This window comes from Macaca mulatta, chromosome 1 (assembly GCF_049350105.2).
Source record: "Macaca mulatta isolate MMU2019108-1 chromosome 1, T2T-MMU8v2.0, whole genome shotgun sequence".
NCBI classification, from domain to species: Eukaryota; Metazoa; Chordata; class Mammalia; order Primates; family Cercopithecidae; genus Macaca; species Macaca mulatta.
The window spans coordinates 7431070-7457178 of NC_133406.1; the positions used below are offsets into that span (position 1 = coordinate 7431070).

Sequence of the window (26109 nt, forward strand, 5' to 3'; positions counted from 1 at the left end):
CTCCCAGGTTCAAGCAATTCTCCTGCCCTCGTTTTATAAACACAACTTGGTACAATTTAAATGACTTATGCAAAGTAGACAATTGATAAATGTTGGCAGCAAATTTAACCTCAGAGAATAGTGTGAAATAATAATTTTCAGAGAATGTGTAATGATAATGGTGATGATGATTCTTTGTTTCTACATTAATGAATTTCAGTGTTTATTGGAGATGAGAGAACTCCACATCATATATGCTGTCATCTAATTTGAAATTATGTCTCCTACATCAATGATACCCATACTCAAAGAGCAGTTTGCAGTCAGTCATTTAACTTTATTTTAATTGTTTTGGGGATAGTGCCAAGGCATCAAGTGTCTAAGAACAGATGTGAGAAGAAATTCAGGAGCAATGTCCTATGCGAGGAAGTATTCAGTGCTTTAGGAATTGGTCACGGGTCCAAATCTTGGTTCTACTGTCTACTAGTCACATGACCTCATGCAAGATCCTTAATTTCTCTGTACTTGAGTCTTTCCCATGTGTAAAATAAGGATAATCAGTAATAATCCCCGTATTATGCCCTGTTGTAAGGATTAACTGAGGAAGTGCATGATTAGATTACTTCATAATGAGGGAGATTAGCAAGTACTTAGATTGCACCAATTGCCAGGAAGGAGCTCAATCAATGTCAACATTTGAGTAACTATAATTCCTAATTTTTCCAGAGACAGTACAGGAAACAGAATACAAGTATCTTCCTTGCTAATTTAAAACTGCGCACTAAGCATTTTTGTTACTTACCCAAACAACACATCACTTATGCATTTTATCATGCATATATTTTATAATCACATCTGCATGTAGGTAGATGGCAGATTGTAGACATATGCTCTTATGAAAATAATAAATTTTGTTACTCTCACTTGTAAATAACACACTATTACAATGCTTACCAAAAAATAACTTCCAAAGGATATGAAAAATATCAAATTATTTGAATTTATTGAGAAAAATTTAGGTATTATACCAGATAAACTCCTTCAGAAACAACAGTGAAAGTTTTACATTTTGAAAGGAAATGTTTCAAGCAAATAATGTTGTTAAAGAGCAGCAAATACCCCTTTTTCCCGTGATGAGCCGTAGCCTCTAAGATCTCAAATTTCTCCTTCGACCTTTTCAGTTTCAGTGTAGTAATTTTGCCTGTGACAAGATTTGAGTATTTTATCACTTATATATATATTATGACTATTAGAATGTTAATTTTATTTTAACTATGCTATTTAAAAGTCTTGCTCCATGCTTTAAGTGATTCATTTTTAACTTCATTTTTATCTGATTATATAAGGAACATATGTTCATTGTAGAACATATGGAGAAAATAAAAAAGCCAATAGAAGAAAATAAAAACCTGCATGCAGCTTATTTTTCAACCTATCCTGGAACATTCTTTTAACATTTTTGAAGTTAGCAAATATAATTTTAGATTTATAATAATTCACTTTAAATTCACTTTTGGGAGGGAACACAATTATAGGCATTCCATATGGTGTCGTATGCCTCTTCTTTGGATTAATTTGTAGTGTGCTCCTAAAAAAAAATGTGTTTATAAGTTGCCCACTGGAAACCCAGACTAACATGGCATTGTAAGAAAAGTAGACCGTGTCTGCCCCAGACTCTTCCATGAACTAGCTTTATAAACTTAAGGCAGTCATATTTCTTTTGATCTCCTTACATTAATTTTTTTCCATTATAAATTGAAGGGGCAGGTCTAGATAATGTTTAGGTGAGTAATAAGATTTCATTATTCTATGAATTTCAAATTCTCCAAGTGTCTTTGCATCAAAAAATCTTGAAAAAGAAAGTGCAAACTTTTGTGGCATTTCTACCACAAAGAGATTTATATTTGGAATAAGATTGGTATGTCTGTGCCTGAGTTTAAAAGCATAAATCTTGTTTTTATTACCTGATATATTAACTGATTAAGAAAACACTAGGTAATCCATACCAAAATGAAGTTAGTCTCCTTGAATTGAATTTCCATTTTACAGATGACGGCTCTGAAGCCCAGAAAGGTTAGGTCACATGGCTTGAAATAGAAATGCCCCTTAGGAGCATTGACACAAATAGTTTGTGAGAAAAATGACAGGACAATAAAAGAAGAACCTTCCTGCCCTATTTTTTTTTTAAACCTCAAGTAATTCTTTATATACATACAGTGTGCCAGAGGCTGGCCATGAGTTTTTCTATTAAAATTGCATACAATTTATAGGAACGCAAGTGATATAACAGAATAATGTCATATGTTTTGTTTTTTTAAAGCCTTCTTCTTCTTCTCTCCTTCTCCTTCTCCTTCTTCTTCATAGAGACAGGGTCTTACCATGTTGCTCAGCCTGGTCTCAAACTCCTGGGCTCAAGCAATCCTCCTGCCTTAGCCTCCCAAAGTGCTGGGATTACAGGCATTAGATACCGCACCTGGCCCCAGGATAATGTCAGATGAACTTACTACATAAAGAGGGAGAAAAATCTCAGCCCCAAGACCAAAACAGACTTTCTGTGCAGCTTTAGATAAGTCAATTAAGCTTTTTGCGATTTTTCTCATCTTTATCATTTCAATAACATATCCTCCATAATCTACATTGTGCAGCTGTTGTGAAGATTAAATGAGAAACTGAAAAGAAGGTTCTTGAAAAAAAGAACACATTTTACAAATGAAGGAAGATTAAGTTAGAAGGAAGTTCTAAGTAGAAAGGGAAAGAGAAGGAGTAGATATCAGAGAGAATGAGGCTTGACTTCCTCATCTGTAAAACAAACAAAAAATCGGATTTACTTTAGAGTAGTATTTCACTCAGAGACCAAATTCTCAGTTACTGTAGAATTCCATGTAAACGGATTTATCACAGAGTGCTTTGTCTCATTTGTTGGCATTTATGAACTATCTTTAGAGCATTGCTTTTCTGAATCTAAGTGTGTAATAAAATATGAACAGACTTTTCTAATTTCCAAATGTGCATAATTTTTTTATATTGACACGAAACATTTGTTAGACACACATTTTCACATTTTAAGTGGTCCAAAATGATTGCATTAGAAATTCATGCACATAAACCATTGAGTGTGTGAGAAATATTCATAAGAAAATAGAGAACAATGAGAAAATGTGATTCTCAGAATCACATCTATCCCAAGTTTAATGACATTACATTCAAGTTACCCATCTATGGGGGAATATCCACAGGGTTTAGAAAGTGTGATAGAGATTAGATCCTGGAACAAAAGCACAAAACAGTGCATTCATGTTGTACACTTACACGATTTAGGGAAAAAATGGTCATTTCTGTGTGGCTGCAAAGTAGCTGACTGTTTCACTCTTCATTTGATTTCTCAAAATCTTTGGGTGGCTAAGAGTTCTTGTTAAATACATATATGTCTTCTACTTCATTGAATCAGTATATTAAAAAAAAAATAGCCATGATTCCATTTGCAGTGTTGCTTGTAGGCCCAGGGCAAGGGGCCTATGCCTTTAGAGTGGCGCTGTCCAGTTGAACTTCCTGTAATGATGGACATATGCTATAATCTGTCCTGTATAATACAATAGCCACTAGCCACATGTGAATCCTGAGCACTTGAAATGTAACTAGTACAACTGTGGAGCTGAATTTCTAACTTAATTTACATGTAAGTAGCACATGTGGCTAGCGGCCACTTTGTTGGACAGCACAGCTTTACACGGCCCCACTCTAGTCTTTTCTGTGGAAGCTAATGGCCCCTTGTCTACCAGGGGTCCGTAACAATGCTTTTAAACCATGCCCTAGATTCCTCGAACCCCAGAATTCTCTCCCCAAAGGGGCCAAGTCTACTTTCGGGCCTGTGAAGCCTCTTATCCACCATATGAGAAAGGGTTGCATACCATTGGTATGTACACCGCTAGCTCTGAGGAGTGGCCAAGGGATAGTATTTGTGGAGGTGAAGGTATGGAAGAGCTTAGACGTGTGGGCTGGGGTGCCCATGTGTGAGCACACGGCCCCTCATGATAGAAGATGGAGCCAGTAATGGCAAAAGAAGGGACGGGGGGTCGGGCCCAGCTTTCCCTTTGTCTTCATGTTTCAGCGTGAAATGGCAAGGAGCGTGAGATTAAATTTTAAGTCAATTCAGGAACACTTGGTATCTTTACAAACTGAGCCTCTCAATTATTATTCTACTATCTTTTTTCAATAGCATCATCCCATGATACTTTCTCCTATGTGTTGCTTTTGTGAATGGAATCTTTTTATTTTCTAGTTAGTTGTGGTGAGAGAGGGGTGGTTGTTGCTGGTGTTTGTGGAAATTACTGATTCTGCCGTGTGTATCTTTTTCGAACTCTTTTGAACCCTCTCAGTTCTGATAGTTTGCCATATAATTCTCTTGGACATTCTTGGTAGAATATCCACAAATAATGAGAATTTTGTCTTTTTAAATAATTGATTACATATCAATTCTATTTCTTGCCCTTTTCCCCTCTCTTTGCATGGCTTACAACCTCCAATAAAGTGTTGAAGATTAGTGGTGAATAGGCATCCTTTTGTTGTTCTCGACTTTAATGGGGTTGTGTCTAGTATTTCAGCAGTAAATATGATCCTTACTTAAATATATTTTTGGTAAGTCTATTATGGTGGACCTATTCTAAAATGACCTCCTCTTCCCTCCCCCACACACAAGTCACACTTTTGTATCATCTCTATCCCTTAAATATGGTGGAAACTGTGACTTACTTCTAACTAAGAGAATATGACAAATATGATGAGCTGTTTCTCCTATGATTATGTTACATTATATAAAATTTCCTCTTATCAGACTATGGAGGGAAAAATTCTCCCGCTGGCCTTGAAGATGCAAAGTTGTGAACTGCCAGTATAGAGGGCCACATGGTGGGGGCTGCAGGCAGCTTCTAGGACAAGAGGGAAGCCTGCAGCCTCCAGTCAACAAGAAGCTGAGGTCCTCAGACTTACAACAGCAAGGCACTGAATTCTGCCAACAACCTGAATGAGCTTGGAAGCAGATCCTTCCCTAGCGGAGCTTCCAAACGAGAACCCAGCCTTGCCCACAGTGGATTGCAGCTTTATGATACCCCAAGCAGAGGACCCAGTGAAGCTGTCCCAGACTCCTGATCCATGCAAACTATGATATGTATTTCTTCCCATGGCTAAATTTATGATAATTTAGTAGAGTAGCAATAGAATACTAATACAGTCAGTTTCCTTTCTCAAATTAATGGAATTTTCTATTATTGCTATTCCGCTAAGATTATTTTTCTTTTTAAAGCAAGGATGGCTATTGAGTTCTTATTAGACATCTTTTTTACTTTTAATTTTACTTTACTTTCAGGTTAGAAGTCTGCAAACATTTTTCAAAAAGGGCTAGGTAGTAAGTATTTTCGGCCTGCAGGCCATTCAGCCTCTGTCAAAACTACATAATTCTTCTATTGTAGCACAGAAGCAACCGTGGCCAATTTGTAAATGAGTGAGCATTCCTGTGTTCCAGTAAACTTTATTTACAACAAAGGTGGCTGTCTATCCAGATTTGGCCCATAGGCCTTAGTTTGCTGACTTTAGATTGAGATTAGCATATTATTTTTTCTCTCCTGACTTGTTAAATGAGGTATGTTTCTGGCTTTTCTAATATTGAACCACTCTTACTTTGCTGGGGTAAATTGTACTTAGAAATGATTTTTAATGCACTGCCGGATTCAACTTGTTAACATTTTATTTAGGAGTTTAGAATTTATATTTATAAGTAATATTGGCTTATAGTTCCCTGACATTTTGCCTATGTTCAATTCAGTGTTATTTTAACGTCATAAAATGACCTGGATAGCTTTTCAGCTTTTCCTACATTATAGAAACATACATACAACATGGGAATTATATATTCCTCAAAGGCTTTGTAGAAATCTTTTTTTTTTTTTTTTTGCAATGTTTTTCTAAAATCAATTAATTTGGTTTTTATTTGGGTGATGTGGGGGATTGGCTATCTTTTATTTTAGGCCTCTAATGTATTATATCACAATTTATTAATATTTTCTTTTTAGCCTAATGCGGTCAATTTTGAGATAGCTCCATATATATTTGAGAGAGACGTATTTTTCCTGCGTCTTGGGTTTAAATTCTCCTTCTACATATCCATCGGCTTATAAGCCACATTTTATAAAATGTGGTATTCAGATCCCTTAGATTCTTGCTTTTTCTTTTGTCTACTATTTCCATTTATTTTTTTAAGGAACCAGATAATCTGTAAAAATTATTTAATTTCTCTGTATGGATATATGTAATTTTTTAACAATAAATACCATGGTGATCAGAAAACAACTCAGGGAATATAACAGGTAGTGAATTGTAGCTTCTTCTCTTATATTAATAACTCGGATACACTGAAAATTTGTGTACATTGAACCCATTGAAAAGAAATATCTCCTATAAAGTGAAATGAAGACCATTAAAATCCTGGTTGTTGTTAGAGGCATGTATAGCTCTTCCAACTGGCAGCTTGGTCTGAAAGGATTTAAGAGTTGTTTATTAATAATACAGTTACATCGTTACCTACTTTACCCACTTTCATTTATTGAAACATGGCACATGCACATTGTGGTTCAACCCCTGTGGGAGTAACACTTTGTTTGAATTATTTATTCCAAAGCTAGAAAAATAATACCTAGATTTCATATTATGAACATGAAATGAATCTACCTCACACCAGTCTGCAAATGCGTCCGTGTTGTTGCACAGTTTCCTGTAAAAGCGTTTCAAATCTTGATCCTTCACATCTGGACCAAAGAGCTTCTGTACTGATGCATAAAACTTGTCATAATCAATTGCATCTGCATTGAAAAAAGTACAGTACATTTTCATCAAATTCCAAGGACTACCTTTTGTATGTCAGCTACAATTTTTATTTCCTAACCTTCTATTTTCTTATCTCAATCTATAAAAACCGGATTTATTTGCATTTTAAAGACCTTGTCTTTGCACAATACTAAGCAAAAAGAACAAAGTTGGAGGCATCATACTACCTGACTTCAAACTATATTACAAGGCTGGAGTAACTCAAAGCATAGTACTGGTGCGAGAATACACACAAAGACCAATGGAACAGAATAGAGAACCCAAAAATAAGACCACACACCTACAACCATCTGATTTTCTACAAACCTGATGAAAACAAGAAATGGGGAAAGGATTCCCTATTTAACAAATGATGCTGGGAGGACTGAATAGCCATATGTAGAAAATTGAAACTGGACCCCTTCCTTATACCATTTACAAAAATCAACTCAAGATGGATTAAAGGCTTAAATGTAAAACCCAAAACTATAAAAACTCTAGAAGAAAATCCAGGCAATATCATTCAGGACAGAGGCATAGGCAAATATTTCATGATGAAGATACCAAAAGCAATTGCAACAAAAGCAAAAATAGACAAATGGGATCTAATTAAACTTAAGAGCTTCTGCACAGCAAAAGAAACTATGATCGGAGTGAACAGACAACCTACAGAATGGGAGAAAATTTTTGCAATCTATCCATCTGACAAAGGTCTGCTATCCAGAATCTACAAGGAACGTAAGCAAATTTACAAGAAAAAAAAATGAACAACCCCATTAAAAAGTGGGCAAAGGACATGAACACACACTTCTCAAATAAGACATTCATGTGGCCAACAAACATATGAAAAAAAGCTCATCATCACTGGTCATTACACAAATGCAAATCAAAATCACAATGAGATAACATCTCCTATCAGTCAGAATTGCTACTATTGAAAAGTCAAAATACAACAGATGTTGGTGAGGTTGGGGAGAAAAAGGAAGGCTTTTACACTGTTGATGGGAGTGTAAATTAGTTCAACCATTGTGGAAGACAGTGTGGCAATTCCTCAAAGACTTAGAGGCAGAAATACCATTTGACCCAGCAATCGCATTACTGACTATATACCCAAAGGAACATAAATCATTCTATTATAAAGATACATGCATGCATATGCACATTGCAGCACTGTTCCCAATAGCAACGATATGGAATCAATACAAATGCCCGTTAATGATAGACTGGATAAAGAAAATGTGGTATATACATACCATGGAATACTATGCAGCCATGAAAAGGAAGGAGATCATGTCCTTTACAGGGACATGGATGGAGCTGGAGGCCATTATCTTTAGCAAACTAACGCAGGAACAGAAAACCAAATACCACATGTTCTCACTTATATGTAAGAGCTGAATGATGAGAACACAAGGACACATGGTGGCTAACAACACCCATTAGGACCTGTCATAAGGTTGTGGGGGTGTGGAGGGAGAGCAAGAGGAAGAATAGCTAATGGATGTTGGGCTTGATACCTGGGTGATGGGATGATCTGTGTGGCAAACCACCATGGCACACGTTTACCTATGTAACAAAGCTGCACATCCTGCACACGTACCCCTGAACTTAAAAGAAAAAAAAAAAAAAAGATCTTGTCTTTGCAGACATAACCAGGCCTTTGGCTAAAGTATTACTAAATAAAAAGAAATATTTTACTATTGCGTTTGATACATTCTCCATGATTTCTGTTTAAGATATTTTAGGAGTTTTGTCCAGGAATGCAAACAGTTTCACCATTGGAGTCTTTGCTAGAATTCATCTTGAGTGGAAGATGGAAGTGAGCAAATAGCAATTCTTTTATTTTTTTTATTTTTTGAGACAGGGTCTTGCTCTGTCACTAAGGCTGGAGTGCAGTGGTGCCATCATGACTCACTGCAGCTTTTACCTCCCGGGATCAAGTGATCCTCCCAGCTCAACCCCCCAAGTAGCTGGGACTACAGGCACGCACCACCACGCCCAGCTAATATTTTATTTTTTGTAGAGACAGAGTCTCACTATGTTGCCCAGACTGGTCTCAGACTCCCAGCTTCAAGCGATCCTCCCACTTCAGCCTCCCAAAGTTCTGGGATTACAGGTGTGAAGCCACTGTGCCTGGCAAGCAATTCTTAACTGGTTCTTGAACTCCATGTAAACACACACACACACACACACACACACACACACACACACACACACACACCCCATTGCTTGAATCTTGATTTTGTCAAATTTGGTGATTCCGTGGGGTAAGACTATTGAATCTAAGGACAAGAAGGAATTAGATGTGAGGCTTTCTCAAACTGAATAGAGAAGATCAGATGGTTTTATTTAGTGAAAAATATAACTAGTATCTCTTATGTGTAAGAACTGAGCCAGACATTGGGCTTAGAACAGAAAATTAGATAAGCAAGATCCCTGCCCTCAGGAAGCTTATATTATAGTGGGAAATCAGAAAAGTAACAAGTGAACAAACTATTTACAGATTGTGACAGGTAAGGCTAATTAATAAAGATAGACATTACATGAGCGGTTACCTGTGTATATGGTGAAAAGCAGTATTGCTGCAAGAGGGCATGAGGGAACTTTCTGGGATGCTAGAAATGTTCCCTGTCTTGATCTGGATGGTGGCTAAAGGTGTGTTTACCAAGGTTCAAATTTACAGAGCTACCTCCTTAAGAAGAGTACATTTTATGGGCTTTATTGTACGTATGTCAAGCTCAGAAACACAGTTAAAATAAACAAGTTGTCATAGAATAAGCACATAAGAGGAAAGCAGTATGGAACTGTGGGTGTATGGTGGTGGCAGGTTGGGGTAGACCTCAGGGAAGGCCTCTCTAAGGAGGTGGGTAAAAGAGTTAAGCTGAGACCTGATGAGCAAAAAAAAAAAAAGTCAGCCACATAGAAAGCTAGACAAAAGCCTTTTAGGCATAGGCTGATCAACACGAGGGCCTGTTGCTGCACAGGCTCAGCATGTTCCAAGAAGGTCAGTAGGTATGAAGTACCTACAGTGAGGACTGCGGAAAGGGCTGAGGTGAGACTAGGGGCCAAGGAGGGCAGAGCTAGAGTCAGAAGCTGGTATTTTCTTTTAAGCATGATGGTAAGATGTCATTGGGGTGTTTTATGGGGCGAAATGATACAATATGCCTTTAAAAAATTTTAAAGCACACTGGCTGCTGCAAGGAGGCCAGATGGAAAGACATAAAACTAGTAGAGGGCAATTGCATTAGTGTAGGCTTCAGAAATTGGAGGTTTGGGCCAGGATAACACTGAGGGTGAATGCACATCTGGGCTGCCATGGAAAGTCTCATTTATGCCTCTTTTTAAAATTATTAATAACACTCCCTTTCAATCTTGAAAGTGTCCCCAGTTGGATGGTAAGTGGCACCCGAGGATACAGGTACCCTAGAGATAATAGTGGAGATGGTAAGATATGGTTGGAAGTAGTAGAATAGTAAAGATATGCTAATGGTTTGGAAGTTTGGGGGGCAGAAGTGGTAAGTGAAGGAAAGGCAGGAATCTAGAGCAGTGGTTCTTATCCAGGGGAGACTTTGCACCTCACCTCCATCCCCAAACACACACACACACACACACACACATACACACACAACATTTGGCAAAGACTGGAGACATTTTTGACTGTCACAACTAGGATTAAGTGTGCTACTGGCATCTAGTGAGTAGAGGCCAAGGATGCTGCTTAACATCCTATAGTGCACAAGACAGCCCCCACCCTACCCCCGCAACTCCACACATGCACACATACACAACTAACTATTTAGCCAAAACATCAATAGTGCCAAGGTTAAGATACCTGGTTCTAGAATGACACTCAGGTTTCCGGTTTCAAATCTCAGCAAATGTTGGTCTATTTACCAAAAGCAGGGCAATGGGAAAAAGATTGTCGGGGAAAATAAAGCACTCTATTTTGGTAATACTGAGTCAGAAATTCTTATGAGGAATCTAAACAGTTACTTAGCTGCTTTATATTTATTTACACCAACTTGTACAATATATGAGTTTCATTGTAAATATCACTGGATGAGGACAATGAGACTTTTTTGTCCTGGGATAAAATTAATTCCACCAGGTCATTCATAAGATCTAAGGGCATTACTTTTGAACAAATTCCTTCAATCTACTTGACATCATTTCTGAGGTAGACCCTGTTCCATTAAAAACACTCTCTCTAGTTCTTAGTTCCTTGCCTGTAATAGTGAGCGGTAGACTTTATTTTCCAATATTTGTTAATAAATATGAATTTGTGGCAGACAGTATTAACAGCCTGACAAAAGTTAGGATTACATCTGTCCCTTCTCCTCACTGTTTCTTAGGCCACTCTGTGATAGAAGGTAACTTGTCTAGCAGTATGTAGTTTTCATCAAATCTTAACAACTATAGAGAAAGGAAATTTTCAATGTGGCTTTGTGATTGCAAGTTTCTTAATGAGAGCAAAGTCAGCTTATGCATTTAGAACACATTGAAGGAGTACCTTCTGGACACCAGACCCTGTGCCAGCCTGAGTTTCACAAACCTTCACAACAACCACAGGCCAACGGTGGAGGAGAAGGGGCAGGAACGAATGAACACATTAATATCAATTTCAGCAGGTTAAATGCAGCAGGTAACTTCCCTAAGATGGCAATAAAGTACATTAACAGTGCTGAGGATGGCTTTGCTTAGGGAAAGTTTGGAAGTTTTTACAAAGAGGTGACATTTGACTTGGGTCTTGAAAGATGAGCAAGAGTTTACAGGCACCAAAAACAAAAAACAAAAAACAAACAAAAAAAAAGCACTCCATATTGGGGAATGGCATACGCAAAATCAGAGTCATTAAGAGCACATTTGGGCCGGGCGCGGTGGCTCACGCCTGTAATCCCAGCACTTTGGGAGGCCGAGGCGGGTGGATCACCTGAGGTCGGGAGTTCAAGACCAGCCTGACCAACATGGAGAAACCCCATCTCTACTAAAAATACAAAAAATTAGCCAGGCGTGGTGGCACGTGCCTGTAATCCCAGCTACTCGGGAGGCTGAGGCAGGAGAATCGCTTGAACCCAGGAGGCGGAGGTTGCTGTGAGCTGAGATCGCGCCATTGCACTCCAGCCTGGGCAAAAAGAGCGAAGCTGCGTCTCGGAAAAAAAAAAAAAAAGAGCATGTTTGGAAATGGCAAAAAGTTTGTTTTAGGGCAGAAGGTGCATGAAAGGAAATGCCAGGAGTTGAGACTAAAAAGCTGGGCTGAGGCAAGCTGTGAATGGCCTTGCATGCTATGTTAGTATATATGGATTTTAGAGGTGAGTAATAAACCAGGAATATGGCAGATCAATAATTTTTAAAATGAAAAACTCTTGGCAGAAGTATAGATAAATGATTAACTCGGCAAAAAGACTAGTTTTTGGGGGGTGAAGGGGAACAGAGTCTTACTCTGTAGCCCAAGCTGGAGTGCAATGGTGTGATCTTGGCTCACTGCAACCTCTGCTTCCCGGGTCCTGGTTCAAGCAATTCTCCTGGCTCAGCCTCCCGAGTAAGTGGGACTACAGGCATGTGTCACCATGGCCAGCTAATTTTTGTATTTTCAGTAGAAACAGGGTTTCCCCATGTTGGCAAGGCTGGTCTTGAACTCCTGACTTCGTGATCCACCCGCCTTGGCCTCCCAAAGTGCTAACATTAGAGGCGTGAGCCACCACGCCTGGCCAAGAAGACTATTACAGTAATAGGCTATTGTAATAAGCCAAGAGATAGATACCATGATATAGTGAAAGGTTGCAGAGGTTGAGTATCCATTATCCAAAATACTTGGAACTGGAAGTATTTCAGATTATGGATTTTTTTCAGACTTTGGGATATTTATAAACTGTACTGTACATAGTGAGAGGTCTTGGGAATAGGACACAACTTTAAACACGAAATTTATTTACATTTGATATACACCTTATACATAGAGCCTGCAGGTAATTTTACACAATAGTTTTAATAATTCTGTGCATGAAACAAAGTTTGTGTGCATTGAATCATCAGAAAGCAAATATTAATATGCCCCTATCTCATGTCAGCTCTCAAGAAGTTTTGAATTTTGGAGCGTTTTAGATTTTGGATTTTTGGATTAGGGATGCTCAGCTTGTACCAAGATATCTGGCTTAGGAAACTAGTTAAATGGTAGCTATGCTCTAAGACTGAGAGAGAACACAGTAGGCAAAGCTCAAGGAGAAAAAGAAGCAAAGAAAGAATTGAGACAGGAAAAAGAAGAATGATATGATGAAAGATGCAGGACAAGGAAGTTTCTTGAAGCAGAGGCAGCTAACACTGTTAATCTAGTACAATGGCCAAGTCGGCTGGAAAATGAAAACAATTTATTGAATTTGGCAACTATATTAGGTTATCAGATAGCTTGGTTAGAGCATTTTCAGCAAAGTGACCAGAGAAGCCAGACCTGAGTAGATTGAAAGTTAAGTGGAGATATTGTGAGGAAATTCAGTGCAGAAGGAAAGGAGAGGCATACAGAGGTAGCTTAAAGAAAAGAGAAAGTCAAGGTCATGAAGCTTGAGTATATTTTTAGATTGAGAGGACAAATCCAGTAGAAAAGGAGATTTTGAAGCTGCTGCAGCAAACTGATAGCCTTGAAGGGAAGGAGAAATAGAAAGGACAGCTGCTGCTTTCAGTGATTCAGAAGTGGAAAAAGGGGGTTTGAGAGAATTCTTGTCTTTTGGCCTTGCTTTCTTTTATGACATAGAAAACTTGGCTGAGAGAAGCAGACATCCCACAGAGAATTCAGAAAAAGTGTCAAGGATTTGAAAAACCAATTAAAGAGAGGTAAAACAAACTGACTAGGAAAGAATGCAAGTTTTGTTGAGTAGTTTAGAAAGCCCAGTCAAGTTCCCAATCACCAGAAAAGCATACCCAAAAGGTCCAAGTCTTAGCTTTAACACTTAGAAGTTGGGTGACTTTGGCTGGGCACGGTGGCTCATGCGTGTAATCCCAGCACTTTGGGAGGCCATGGCGGGTGGATCACCTGAGGTCGGGAGTTCAAGACCAGCCTGGCCAACTTGGTGAAACCCCGGCTCTACTAAAAATACAAAAAATTAGCCGGGCGTGGTGGGCGCCTGTAATCCCAGCTACTTGGGAGGCTGAGGCAGGAGAATCGCTTGAACCTGGGAGGCGGAGGTTGCAGTGAGCTGAGATCACACCATTTCACTCCAGCCTGGGCAACAAGAATGAAACTCCGTCTCAAAATAAAAAAAAAAAAGAAAAGAAAAGAAGTTGGATAACTTGAGCAAATGATTTATCTTCAGCTCCCATTTTTTTCCACAAATAAAATGAATATAATTACCTTGATTAACATGACTATAAAGTATTAAATACTATTCAATTAATACCAATTTGGGTTTGAACACCCAAAGTCAAGATTTTCACTTACATATTACTATGCAGCCTGGCACACTCTGAGGCTGGCTGTACTATCCCTTTAGCAATTATATGGGCGCTGCTCCTTTCATTGCAACAGCAGGGTTTGTTCTGTTAGTCTTCCACTCTGCCATTTAGCTTTATTTTTTGCAGCTGTCCTCAATATGCCAAAGCTGTACACTACACCACTCCCCTTGAATCTTGTCTATGCACTGGTATCTCTGCTGCAAATCCTCCTGTGAGACCACTGTCCACCATATTCCCCATAGCTTGCATCCTCAAGATCATTCCTGCCTAGAGATATGGAGCGTGGCCAAGACAGTGGAATCATGCTGAGGCAGGAAGCTGCACTTCTTATGAAACTCTTTATGGTCTCATGGTATCTTTGGGCTAAGAAAGAGCAGTGCTATACACTACTGAGGATCCCAGGTCAACCAGTGAGCCATCAAATGGCAGTGTCTACAGAACACCACTGGACGTCACTTAATCCAATCCCATAGTTTTACAATCGAAGCAACTTAGGTTCAGAGAAGAAAAAACAAAAACAAAACAAAAGCTTCCTCATGTCCACTTTGTTATTTAGGGACACAGAAAGAACAAGAACCCAGGTCTTCATCCCCTCTCAGCACCCATTCTTTCACATTAAGCTCTGATGCTTCTCTCTGATGGCTTAAAACATTTTTCACTTCTAACCAACAGACCCAATTGGACTATCGTATCATCACTGATCTTACCTTCTTTATGGATAAATAAGCCTGCTCTTTCATCTCTTTTCTGGGTTGCTGTTTGTTCAACCAATTTTTCAAACCCATTCAAAGCCTTTTTGAAATTGCTGATTTGAAGTGCCATGTTGAAATGCTTTTCCTTGCTGATATCCATAGGGACATAGGGGATCTTTTACTTCTGTACAGAAAGAATACTGCAAGTTTACCAATTTGGAAAACTTTCCAGTTGTTACAGTGCCTCCCTGCTGTCTCAGTTTTTGCCCTAGGTCTAATTCCTTTGATCTTAAAATCCCATGCTGCGGGTAGGAGTAAGACTTGCCACCAGGATGCTGGCAGGTAGGAAAGCTGATTTAGGTCTGATACATTTCATATAGACAAACATTTCAGTAAAAATCCTGACCTCACAATGTTATCAGTGTCCTTCATAGGGTCCTCATTGCATCATAATATCTCTGTAACATCCTACTTCCTTCATAAGGAGGAGATTGAGATTTTTTTCCCCACAGACTGTGTGTGTGTGTGTGTGCACGTGCACATGTGTGTGTTGTGTATACTGCTTGAGAGGGAAAAGGAATGAGTAGAGACCAAATAAGAAAACTGGGTAATATTTTCTCCCTCTTGTGCCTCTTCTCACCTCAAACCTTTTTTTCCCTCTTCACAATGCCACGGAAAGTAAAGTTTGGCCTGGCACGGTGGCTCACGCTTGTAATCCCAGCACTTTGGGAGGCCGAGGCGGGTGGACCACCTGAGGTCAGGAGTTCAAGACCAGCCTGGCCAACATGGCAAAACCCTGTCTCTACTAAAATATGAAAATTAGCTGGATGTGGTGGTGGGCACCTGTGATCTCAGCTACTTGGGAGGCTGAGGCAGGAGAATCACTTGAACCTGGGAGTCGGAGGTTACAGTGAGATGAGATCACACCACTACACTCCAGCCTGGGTGATAAAGTAAGACTCCTTCTCAAAAAAAAAAAAAAAAAAAAAAAAAAAGTAATGTCACACTTATTCTTGCCACTGTACTGGATATGGAAATTTGAACTTCTAAAAATGAAATGTATTTCAGCACCTGTCATTTCTACCACAAACATTTTTAGAGGTCATAGGGAATACAAATGCTCTTCTTCCTTTGTGCATTGTCCTTCGATTGAAATAATAAGGTGAGCCAAGGATGAGGAAGGAGTGGCTCCTGATTATGAGGACAGCTTTTCAAGGTGAGGGGTCAGTTGAATTAGAAGGTGCCTTTCTGCACATCTCCTTCCCAGTCATTGCAATCTCCAATCCCATTTAATCCAACTGCTATTGACTCAGGGTTTCCAATTTTCAGCTTTTTATGGGAAGGAGAAGTTGTTTAATGTTTCTCAACAATTAGTTAACTTCCTATGGCTTAGGTGAGTTAGATAAATTTCCTATTTCTTGGTAGTCCACCTTTTAAAACATTCTTCAAGAACTTGCATTCAGAGATGAAGCAGATGGCATTTCAGAGCATCTCCAATTCCAGTACTGTCTTCTTGGTGTCCACCTCTAACTATCTGTTAGGAGAGTGCAGTATGATATTATTTAAAGAAAAATCCCCCAACCCCATTTGTTTCTCCTCCTTTTTCCTTTAAAGCTTTCAAACCACTGTACAGTGATATCTGGAGAACCACTTTTCCTACAAGTCTAATGTATGTATTATTGCATTCACCATCAATTCATCTAGCAAATATTTACTGAACACATACTTCATGCTAGAGGCTGTTTTAGACACTGAGGATACAGCAGTGAATAAAATAGCTTCTCAAGTTTATAGACTAAGGCAGAAGACAGACAAACAAACAAATAAATAATGTATCAGTGGGCAACTGTGCTATAAAGAGAGAGGAATTGTGTGTGTATTAGAGTGGGGGGTAAAAATCAAAGTAAAAGAGGCAGGGAGATGAGGGAATTCCCCATTAACAGAAAGATTTCTGGGCAGAAACCTGAAAGAAGTGAGGTAGCAAGTCATGTGGATAAATGGTAGAAGGATGTTCCAGGGACAGCAGGTGCAAAGTCCTGAGATCAGTGTGTGCTTCACATATCTGAGAAACAACCGAGACCAGTGTGACTGAGGTGGCGTGGGATGAGAGAGAGAGGTAGAGAGAGAAGGCAAGAGAGTCAGGGGGTGGTGTCCAGATCATGTAGGATCTTATAGGCTGCTTTAGGACTTTGGCTTTTACTCTGAGATGGGAAGTTTTTGAGCAGAATAGTGACATGATCTGATGTGCATTTGAAAAGAGTCATTCCAGCTGCTTTGAGGAGAATAAACTGAAAGGGAAAGAGAGTAGAAGCCAGGAAGGCAGTTAAATAGCAATTTCAGTCATGCAAGTAAGAGATGACAGTGGTTTAGATTAGGGCGCTAGTGACAGAGGTTGTGCGAAGTGGTCAGATTGTGTGAAGGTAGATGTGACTGACAGATGTCCTAATAGATTAGATGGGGGTATGAGAGCAAGAGAAGGATCAAGGATAACTCCAGGGATTCTGGCCCTAAGAAATAAAAAAGATGGAATTATCATGTACTATGTTTGGGAGGAAGCCAATAGAAGGAGCAGATTTTGGGGTGGGGGGAAATTAGGAGTCAGTTCAGGGTATGTTAAGCTTGAGAATTCTATTAGATAAACAATTGTGGATGTTGAATAACCAGACGTAAGAGTCCAGGATTCAGGGCACAGCTCGGGAGTCATCAGCATTCAGACGGTGTTGTATTTCAAGTCATTAGGCTGGACGAGCTCACCTGGGAATCAATGCAGATAAAGAAGAAGGCAAGGTGAGGATCAAACCCTGAACATGCCAGAGTTGGGAGGTCAGAGTGATCAAGAAGAACTACTGACTAAATATGAGTGGCTAGTGAGGCAGAAGGAGAGCCAAGAGAAAGGATCAACCTAGAAGCCAAGAAAAAAAGCTGTTTTGAAAAGGAAAGAGCCATTGGATGGACAATCCAGTTTATTCAATAAAGAAATTGCCTAGGAAGAAAAAAGGAAGGAGGAGGAGAGCTATAGCTTAAAAGGACTTTAAAGAAACACCATCCAACCACAGTGTGTGGACTGTATTTAGATCTTGACTCAACAACCAAACTCAAAAATAATTTAAAATGCATGAGAAAATTGTAAATTGGATGCCAAGTAGATATTTGATGATAAAAAGAAATTATTGGCTGGGCACAGTGGCTCGCGCCTGTAAATCCCAGCACTTTGGGAGGCCAAGGCGGGCGGATCACGAGGTCAGGAGATCGAGACCATCCTGGCTAACACAGTGAAACCCTGTCTCTACTAAAAATACAAAAAATTAGCCGGGCGTGGTGGTGGGTGCCTGTAGTCCCAGCTACTCGGGAGGCTGAGGCAGGAGAATGGCGTGAACCCAGGAGGTGGAGGTTGCAGTGAGCCGAGATTGCGCCACTGCACTCCAGCCTGGGCGACAGAGCGAGACTGTCTCCCAAAAAAAAAAAAAGAAAAAAGAAATTATTGTCCAGTGTTTAGATTTAGTAATTATATTTTATGTTATATTGTTTGTCTTAGTCCATTCCTGCTGCTATACCAAAATGCCTTGGACTGGGTAATTTATCAACAATGGAAATTTCTCACAGTTCTGAAGGCTGGGAAGTCCAAAATCAAGGTTCTGGCAAGATCCAGTATCTAGTGAGGGCCTGTTCCTCATAGATGGTGCCTTTTAGGTGCCCTCACATGGTGGAAGGGACAAACAGGTTCCCTCAAGCCCTGTCATGAAGGCACTAATCCCATTTATGGGGGTGGAACCCTCATGACCTAATGACCTCCCAAAGGTTCCAACGCTTAGTACCATCACCTTGGAGTTAGGTTTCAACATATGAATTTCGGGGGGACATAAACATTTGGACCATAGCACTGTTATTTATGTGATGTAGTATTTTAGAACTAGATACTGAAATATCTATGAATAAGCATTAAAGTATGAAGGAGCAGTCAACCTTGCCAAGTACTGGTGAGGGCCTACTTAAGATGAGGACTGAAAATTAACCATCGGAACGTGGATGCCAGCGACCTTGAGAAAGGCTACGTCAGTGGAATGGTGGGCTAAACAGAGAGTAGGAGGAGGAGAAGTATTGATAATAGGTATAAATGCACATTATGGCAGAAGCTTTTGGGAACATCTTAGTTGTTATACGCAGGAGTAAGTCACAGCTATTATGGTCATTTATAGAGCTACCGGATGCATTTGTACTTACATTTTCTCAGTTGCAGAAATGATATGGCAACAGATTCAAACAACATTGAAAATCACTCATGTTCCTACACTCTTACAAAACTAATAATTTTAGAAAATTGCCTTCTAAACCCAGACCACATACTTTGATAATTTTAGTTTCAACAGAACTATGCACATTACTTAAATTTTAATGTACAACTTCATAAACCTGTCCCCGTGTTTCTAATGTCCTTCATAAGTGTATTTATGTCTTTCTTATCTACCTATTTTTCTCAAGGAAGTATTTTGCTATTTTATTATTTTTTACATATAAATGACCCATGAAAGGCAATCATTATAAAAAGTCAAAAGCAAACACACACCTAGCTGTATAAGCAAAGAAATGATATTGGTACTGTCAGAAAAAGACTCTAGAAAAAAGCAGGTGGAATAATTGCTGTGAGTTAGTTTGGCTTCAGCTTCCATGAATATTATAAGGGTCCATATGTGGAAGGAGTGCTACCATGACACAAGGCCCATGGTTGGGTCCTCAGCTGGTCTGACATGTAGGCCTGGTACCAGTCATCTGGCGGAAATGCTGTTGGAGCAATAGGTTGCTGTGCATTTTCTGCTTCTGGATTCATGCTGGCCAACTTCAGTTTCCAGCATAAATCTATGAAGAACTCCTTTGAGGTGAAATGAGTATACTCAGCTAATGCCTATGGCAGGGGACAAAGAGGTGGGCAGGAGCTTCAACATTACATGGCCCTTGGTGACCAGGTACTGTTAAGACTCTGGGCCAGGCTCACCCTTACGTTTTCAGAATAAAAAGATGACAGAAGAGCAGAAGGCATCTTGGTGACCACACTCCTCAACACGGCTTTCTCTTGAGTCATACCCCTGCAGTCTGGACTGATGCCTTATATACACAGGGGCATGGCTGTCCTGCTACCATCCCCCTTCATCATCATTTTGGGAATTCCCTCATCCTCAAGCTTATATACTATGTCTTTCTTCACCATGGTTTATTCCCTCATTTTGGTGACTCATATTCAGAAATAGGGCCTGGAAGATAGATATGTTTTTGATAGTTGCATATCTGAAAATATCCTGATCTTTCCTTGCACTTTGTTGACATTTGGTTGAGTACAGAATTTTAGGCTGGAAATTATTTTCTTTAAATATTTCGAAGATATTACTCCATTGTCTTTTTGCTTCTAGTATTGCTGTTATAAGGACTATATTCTGATCAGCTTCTGTTGCTGATTATAAGCTATTCTGATCCTTGGTGCTTTGTATACAGCTTGTTTTAATTTTCCTCCCTCAGGAAACTTATAAATGTTCTCTTTGACCCCACTGTACTGAACTTTCACTATAATGGGTGTTGGTGTGGAGATATATATATGTAAATTAATCATAACTAACTTCACTAACCACCAGTTTCTTCTGGAAATTAAATGTTTACTCTTCCCTACCTCCTCCTCTGTCATGTAAACTGCATTTTATTTATTTATTTTTTTGAGACGGAGTCTTACTCTGTCGCCCAGGCTGGAGTGCAGTGGTGCCATCTTGGCTCACTGCAAGCTCCACCTCCCGGGTTCACGCCATTCTCCTGCCTCAGTCTCCCGAGTAGCTGAGATTACAGGCGCCCGCCACCGCGCCCGGCTAATTTTTTGTATTTTTAGTAGAGACAGTGTTTCACCATGTTATCCAGGATGGTCTTGATCTCCTAACCTTGTGATCCGCCCGCCTCGGCCTCCCAAAGTGCTGGGATTACAGGCGTGAGCCACCGCGCCTGGCCGTAAACTCCATTTTTTAACAGCAATGTAACGTGAGATTTTATTTTAAAAACAAATGTATGTATTTGGGGGTTGAAGGGATGTGGACAGATACACAGTTTATGTATTAAGCTGATCCCTACATCTCACCATCTGAGGAGCTGTATGCACCCAGAAGCATTGACATTCAGAACCTTAAGGCATGCTAGATTCTCCTGTTTTTTAAAAAAAGTTCAATCACATTCACCAAATTGCATTTCCTAAGGTAGGAAAGGTGCACACGTGTTTCGCAAGATTTTCAGTAAGGGCTCTTCTGCTGCTCACCAGAGACCAAGGTTAGAGGGGCCAGGGAAGAATGTGTCTCAACCCTGGGAAAAAATAATGCTTGATTGAAGTTCCCTCTCTGCCATCACGTTACGATGCAAAAGGCTAGGGGTTATCAGTTTCCAAACAAGAATGTCAAATGAAACATGTCTCCATTCCTCGCTCCCCTATACTTTGCAAAGGACTTCCTTGGCATATATGTATTGTGATAACTTAATGTTCCAATGTAAGAGGGTGTTTAGAGGGTTTTAAATGAACCTCTTTCTGTCTAAAGGACAGGGCTAGATGGCCCATGGAGGAGGATGTGTGTAGGCACTGGGAACCAGTTCCGCAAGCATTAGCTCCTGCTCACCTTCAGAGTATTTAAGAGAAGGCAACGAGTTCATTAGGAGCTCAAGGATCTCCTTAATGAGCACTCCCACAGAGAGAGTTTTCAGAGTCATGGAGGAGCCATGACATCTCCCCATTTCTTTCCATCCCAGGGGCACTGACAGGGAGAGCCTGGGGCTGGCCAGCTCTCTGCAGTAGAGCACTTCCAGAATTTGGCAGGGTAAAAGATGCATACATATATACAGAGGCCCAGATGCTAGACTCTCAGTAGAGGGGCCAGACTGGGTCAACTTGGGAGGGTCCCCAAGCAGGGGCAGAGAGCGAGATCCCAGCAGCCAGCTATGAAAGGCATTGCCTCTGTCGAGAGAGTTGTGTGAGAAAGATGCCAGAGATCTCAGTTTCTCTAGAGAACCTGCAAATCACCCTAGAAGACAAAAGCCCAGCATTTAAAATTTGCTACAATTAGAGAGTACCACTATCATTTTTTTTTTTTTTTAAAGACAAAGTCGCAATCTGTTGCCCAGGCTGGATTACTGTCTCCTGGGTTCAAGTGAATCTCCTGCCTCAGCCTCCCGAGTAGCTGGGATTACAGGTGCATGCCACCTCACCTAGCTAATTTTCGTATTTTTAGTAGAGACAGGATTTCACCATGTTGGCCAGGCTGGTCTTGAACTCATCTCAGCCTCTCAAAGTGCTGGGATTACAGGCATGAGCCACCGTGCCTGGCAGAGAGCACCAATATCAGACTACAACTTTACCAATCAAGGAAGATTTTTTTCCCCTCACAATCTCAAAGGGGCCCAGAGCAGCATCTACAGGTAGTGGATCAAGAAAATGGAGGAAGCTAAACTTGTTATCCTTCCCACCTCCACTCACAGAAGTTCTACAGGCCTGACGCTGGCTCTATCTTGGAGGGTGGACAAGCGAGTTTTACGTGAGTTTTAGCTTTTCATCTTTTACAATGTTCTGGCCTTGATGTCAACTGCAAGGGAGCAGAAAAGCTTTGGAAGCTGCCAAAATCCCATCTAAGGGCAGGAAGGAGCAGGTGGTCAGAAAACATTTGAAATGAGTAGCGAGAACAAGTTGCTTTTTGGTTGCAGCATACTGAGTTCAGCTTGCTTCATCAGCTGGTTACAGTAGTTTACTTCTCCCACTCTTGAGAGAGTGAGATGCAAGCACAACTCGCACATGCTTTTTTCTTTTTTGACAAAAATGTGGTAAAATATATATAACAGAAAATTTTCCTTTCTAACCATTTTTAAGGGTACCATTCAGTGGCATTGGGTACATTTACAGTGTTGTGCAACCGTTACTACTATTCGTCTCCAGAATTTTTTCATCATCTTAAACGGAAATCTCTACCCATTAAACACTAACTTCTCATTCTTCCCTCTTCTCAGCTTCTGGTAACCGCCATTCTACTTTCTGTCTCTATGAATTTGCCTATTATAGGTACCTCTTATCATTGGGATCATATAATATTTGTCCTTTTGTGCTTGGCTTATTTCACTTATTGTAATGTTTTCAAGGTTCATCCCTGTTGTAGCATGTACTAGAATTTCATTTCTTTCAAAATATGCCTGTATAATATTCTATTGTATGTATATACCACATTCCATGTATCATTCATCTGTTGATGGGCATTTGAGTTGTTTCTACTTTTTGGCTATTTTGAATAATCCTATTATGAACATTAGCATACAAATATCTGTTTGAGTCCCTACTTTCAATTCTTTTGTGTATATACCTAGGAATAGGATTACTAGATCATACGGCAATTATTTTTAATTTTTTGTTTTGAGACAGGGTCTCTCTCACTCTGTTGCCCAGGGTGGAGCACGGTGACATGATCACAGCTCACTGCAACCTCAAACTTCTGGGCTCAAGGGATCCTTCTGCCTCAGCCTCCTGAGTAGTTGGGTGAGACTACAGGTATGTGCCACCACACCCAGCTAATTTTTAAATTTTTTTCTGTAGAGATAGGGTCTTACTATGTTGCCCAGGCTGGTCATTGTACTCTTGGCCTCAAGTGATCATCCTGCTTAAGCGTCCCAAAGCACTGGGATTACAGGCATGAGCTCACAATAATTCTATGTTTAACTTTTTGTGGAACTACCAAATTGCTTTCCACAGTGGCCACACCATTTCACATTCCCATCAGCAGTACAACAGGGTTCTAATTTCTCCACATCTTCACTATCACTTGTTTTTGTGTTTTGTTTTGTTTTTTGATGATAGCCCTTCTAGTAGGTGTGAAGTGGTATGTCATTGTGGCTTTGATTTGCATTTCCCTAATGACTAATCATGGTGAGTTTCTTTCCATGTGCTTTTAGGCCATTAGTATATTACTGGAGTAATGTCTACTCAGATCCTTTTCCTATTTCTGAATTGGGTTGTGTGGAGTTTTTTGTTGTTGTTGAGTTGTAGGGGTTCTTTATGTAGTCTAGATATTAATGCATTATCAGATACATGATTTGCAAATATTTCTCCCATTTGCTGGGCTGTCTTTTCACTCTTTTGATAGTGCCCTTTGATGCATAACAGTTTTTAATTTTGATAAAGTCCAATTTATCTATTTTTCTCCTGTTGCCTGTGCTTTTGGTGTGTCATACCCAAGGAGTTTTCTTCTAAGAGTTTTATAGTTTTAGCTTTTACATGTAGGTCTCCAATCAATTTCAAGTTAATTTTTATATATGATATAATGTAAGGCTCCGATTTCATTCATTTACACATGGATGTGCAGCTTTCCCAGCATCATTTGTTGAAAAGACTGTTCTTTCCTCCTTTCCCCATTGAATGGCCTTGGCATCCTTGTCAAAAATCAATTGACCATGTATGTAAGAGTGTATATCTTGGCTGTCTATTCTATTTCATTGGTCTACATGTTTGTCCTTAGGCTATGTATTAGGCTGTTCTTGCACTGCTATAAATATCTGAGACTGCGTAATTTATAAAGAAAAGAGGTTTAATTGGCTCACAGTTCTGCAGGCTGTACAGGAAGCATGGTGTTGGCATCTGCTCAGCTTCTGGGGAGGCCTCAGGGAGCTTTTACTCATAGTGGAAGGCAATGTGAGAGCAGGCATCTCACATGGCGACAACCAAATAGAGAGAGAGAGTGGGATGGGGGAGTTGCCACACACTTTTAGATGACCAGATCTCGTGTGAACTCAGAGCTATAGCTCACTTAACACAAAGGGGATGGCCCAGGGCATTCATGAGGGAACCTCCCCCTATGACCCAAACACCTCCCACTAGGACCCACCTCCAATATTGGGGATTACATTTCAACATGAGATTTGGGTGGGGACAAATATCCAAACCATATCATGCGATCACGCTGGTGCTTTTTTTGTTGTTTGTTTGTGTGTGTGTGTATTTTTTTATAAAAGATTGTAACGTTTTGCCATTATCCTATCATTACATAATTCTAAAATTAAAAAGAAACATATCCTTATCATTGCCTGTTTCTGTCAAGCTCAATAAATGTCCTTAACAGTTTATAGTATTATAAAATTACTGTATCAAAAATTCTTAAACATTTGTCAAAGTCCTCTTACTCCTCCTTTGCATTCACTGCTAGTAGGCATTGCCCTGGACTTTACTCTGATTGAGTAAAAGCCAAAGTCCTTCTAATGAAATGGTCAAGGTCCTGCGTATCCTGGCCATTCACTGCCCACCAACCTGACTGGCCGCATTTCCTGATTCTCATTCTTGTTTCCTTATTGTTCCTCCAATGTACCAACCACAGTCCTCCTGCCCATAACCACCATATCTAAATAACAACCTTGACAGAGCAGGGGCATCACCATCTTGGACAAGCACTGCTATTTTAAAGTTCTCCTTGATCAAAAACCACCTAAATCCAAACGGCATCAGCCTAATGGCTAAGGTCAGCATGACCATAAACCACAAATGGCATCTCCGACCAGAAACATTCCAATCCTAAGATAAACCCCTCCCTGACCTGAGACATGCCAGTCTCAAGATAACCTCCCCTCCGACAAAGACATTCCAACTCCGCAATAAACTTCTCCTCCATGCTGGTGATAAGCTCTCTTACTCTAAAACCTTTAAATACTCTTAGTCTGTAAGAGAGTGCTCCTGACCGAAATCGGCCAGAAGCCCCTCTTAGGTTTATTCTCCCAAATAACCCTGTCTGACTGTTGAGCTGCTATTTGTGTTTCTTTCCTCTTTAACTGTTACAAACCCCTTCGACCATCTCCCATAGCTCCTTGCTCAGCCTCCTAAGTAGCTGGCACTACGGACATGTACTATCTTGCCTGGCTAATTTTTTATTTTTTGAAGAGTTGGGGGGCAGTTCTCACTTTGTTGCCCAGTCTCGTCTTGAACTCCTGGGCTTAAGCAATCCTACCGCCTCGGCCTCCCAAAGTGCTGGGGTTGCAGGAATGAGCTACCACGCCTGACCCTTAGTTCTTTATGGCATTTGACAGTGGCTGACACCCTATGTATGTATTTATCTAATTTTTGTCTGTTCTCCAAACACTACTGGAATGTAAACTTTATAAG

The 26109-nt window shown here is 40.0% G+C and overlaps 1 protein-coding gene across 1 annotated transcript in view; it reads right to left on the bottom strand.

The window, feature by feature from the left end:
• Positions 1-15129, bottom strand: part of WDR64 (WD repeat domain 64) — a 157408-nt gene extending 142279 nt beyond the window's left edge. Inside the window, exons 1-2 of the mRNA XM_015127227.3 lie at positions 14985-15129; positions 6700-6830 (exon numbers count right to left, since the gene is read on the bottom strand). Of these exons, the coding sequence (XP_014982713.3) occupies positions 6700-6830; positions 14985-15129 (276 nt within the window). The remainder of the gene's footprint in view (positions 1-6699; positions 6831-14984) is intronic.
• Between the last annotated feature and the right edge of the window lie 10980 nt (positions 15130-26109).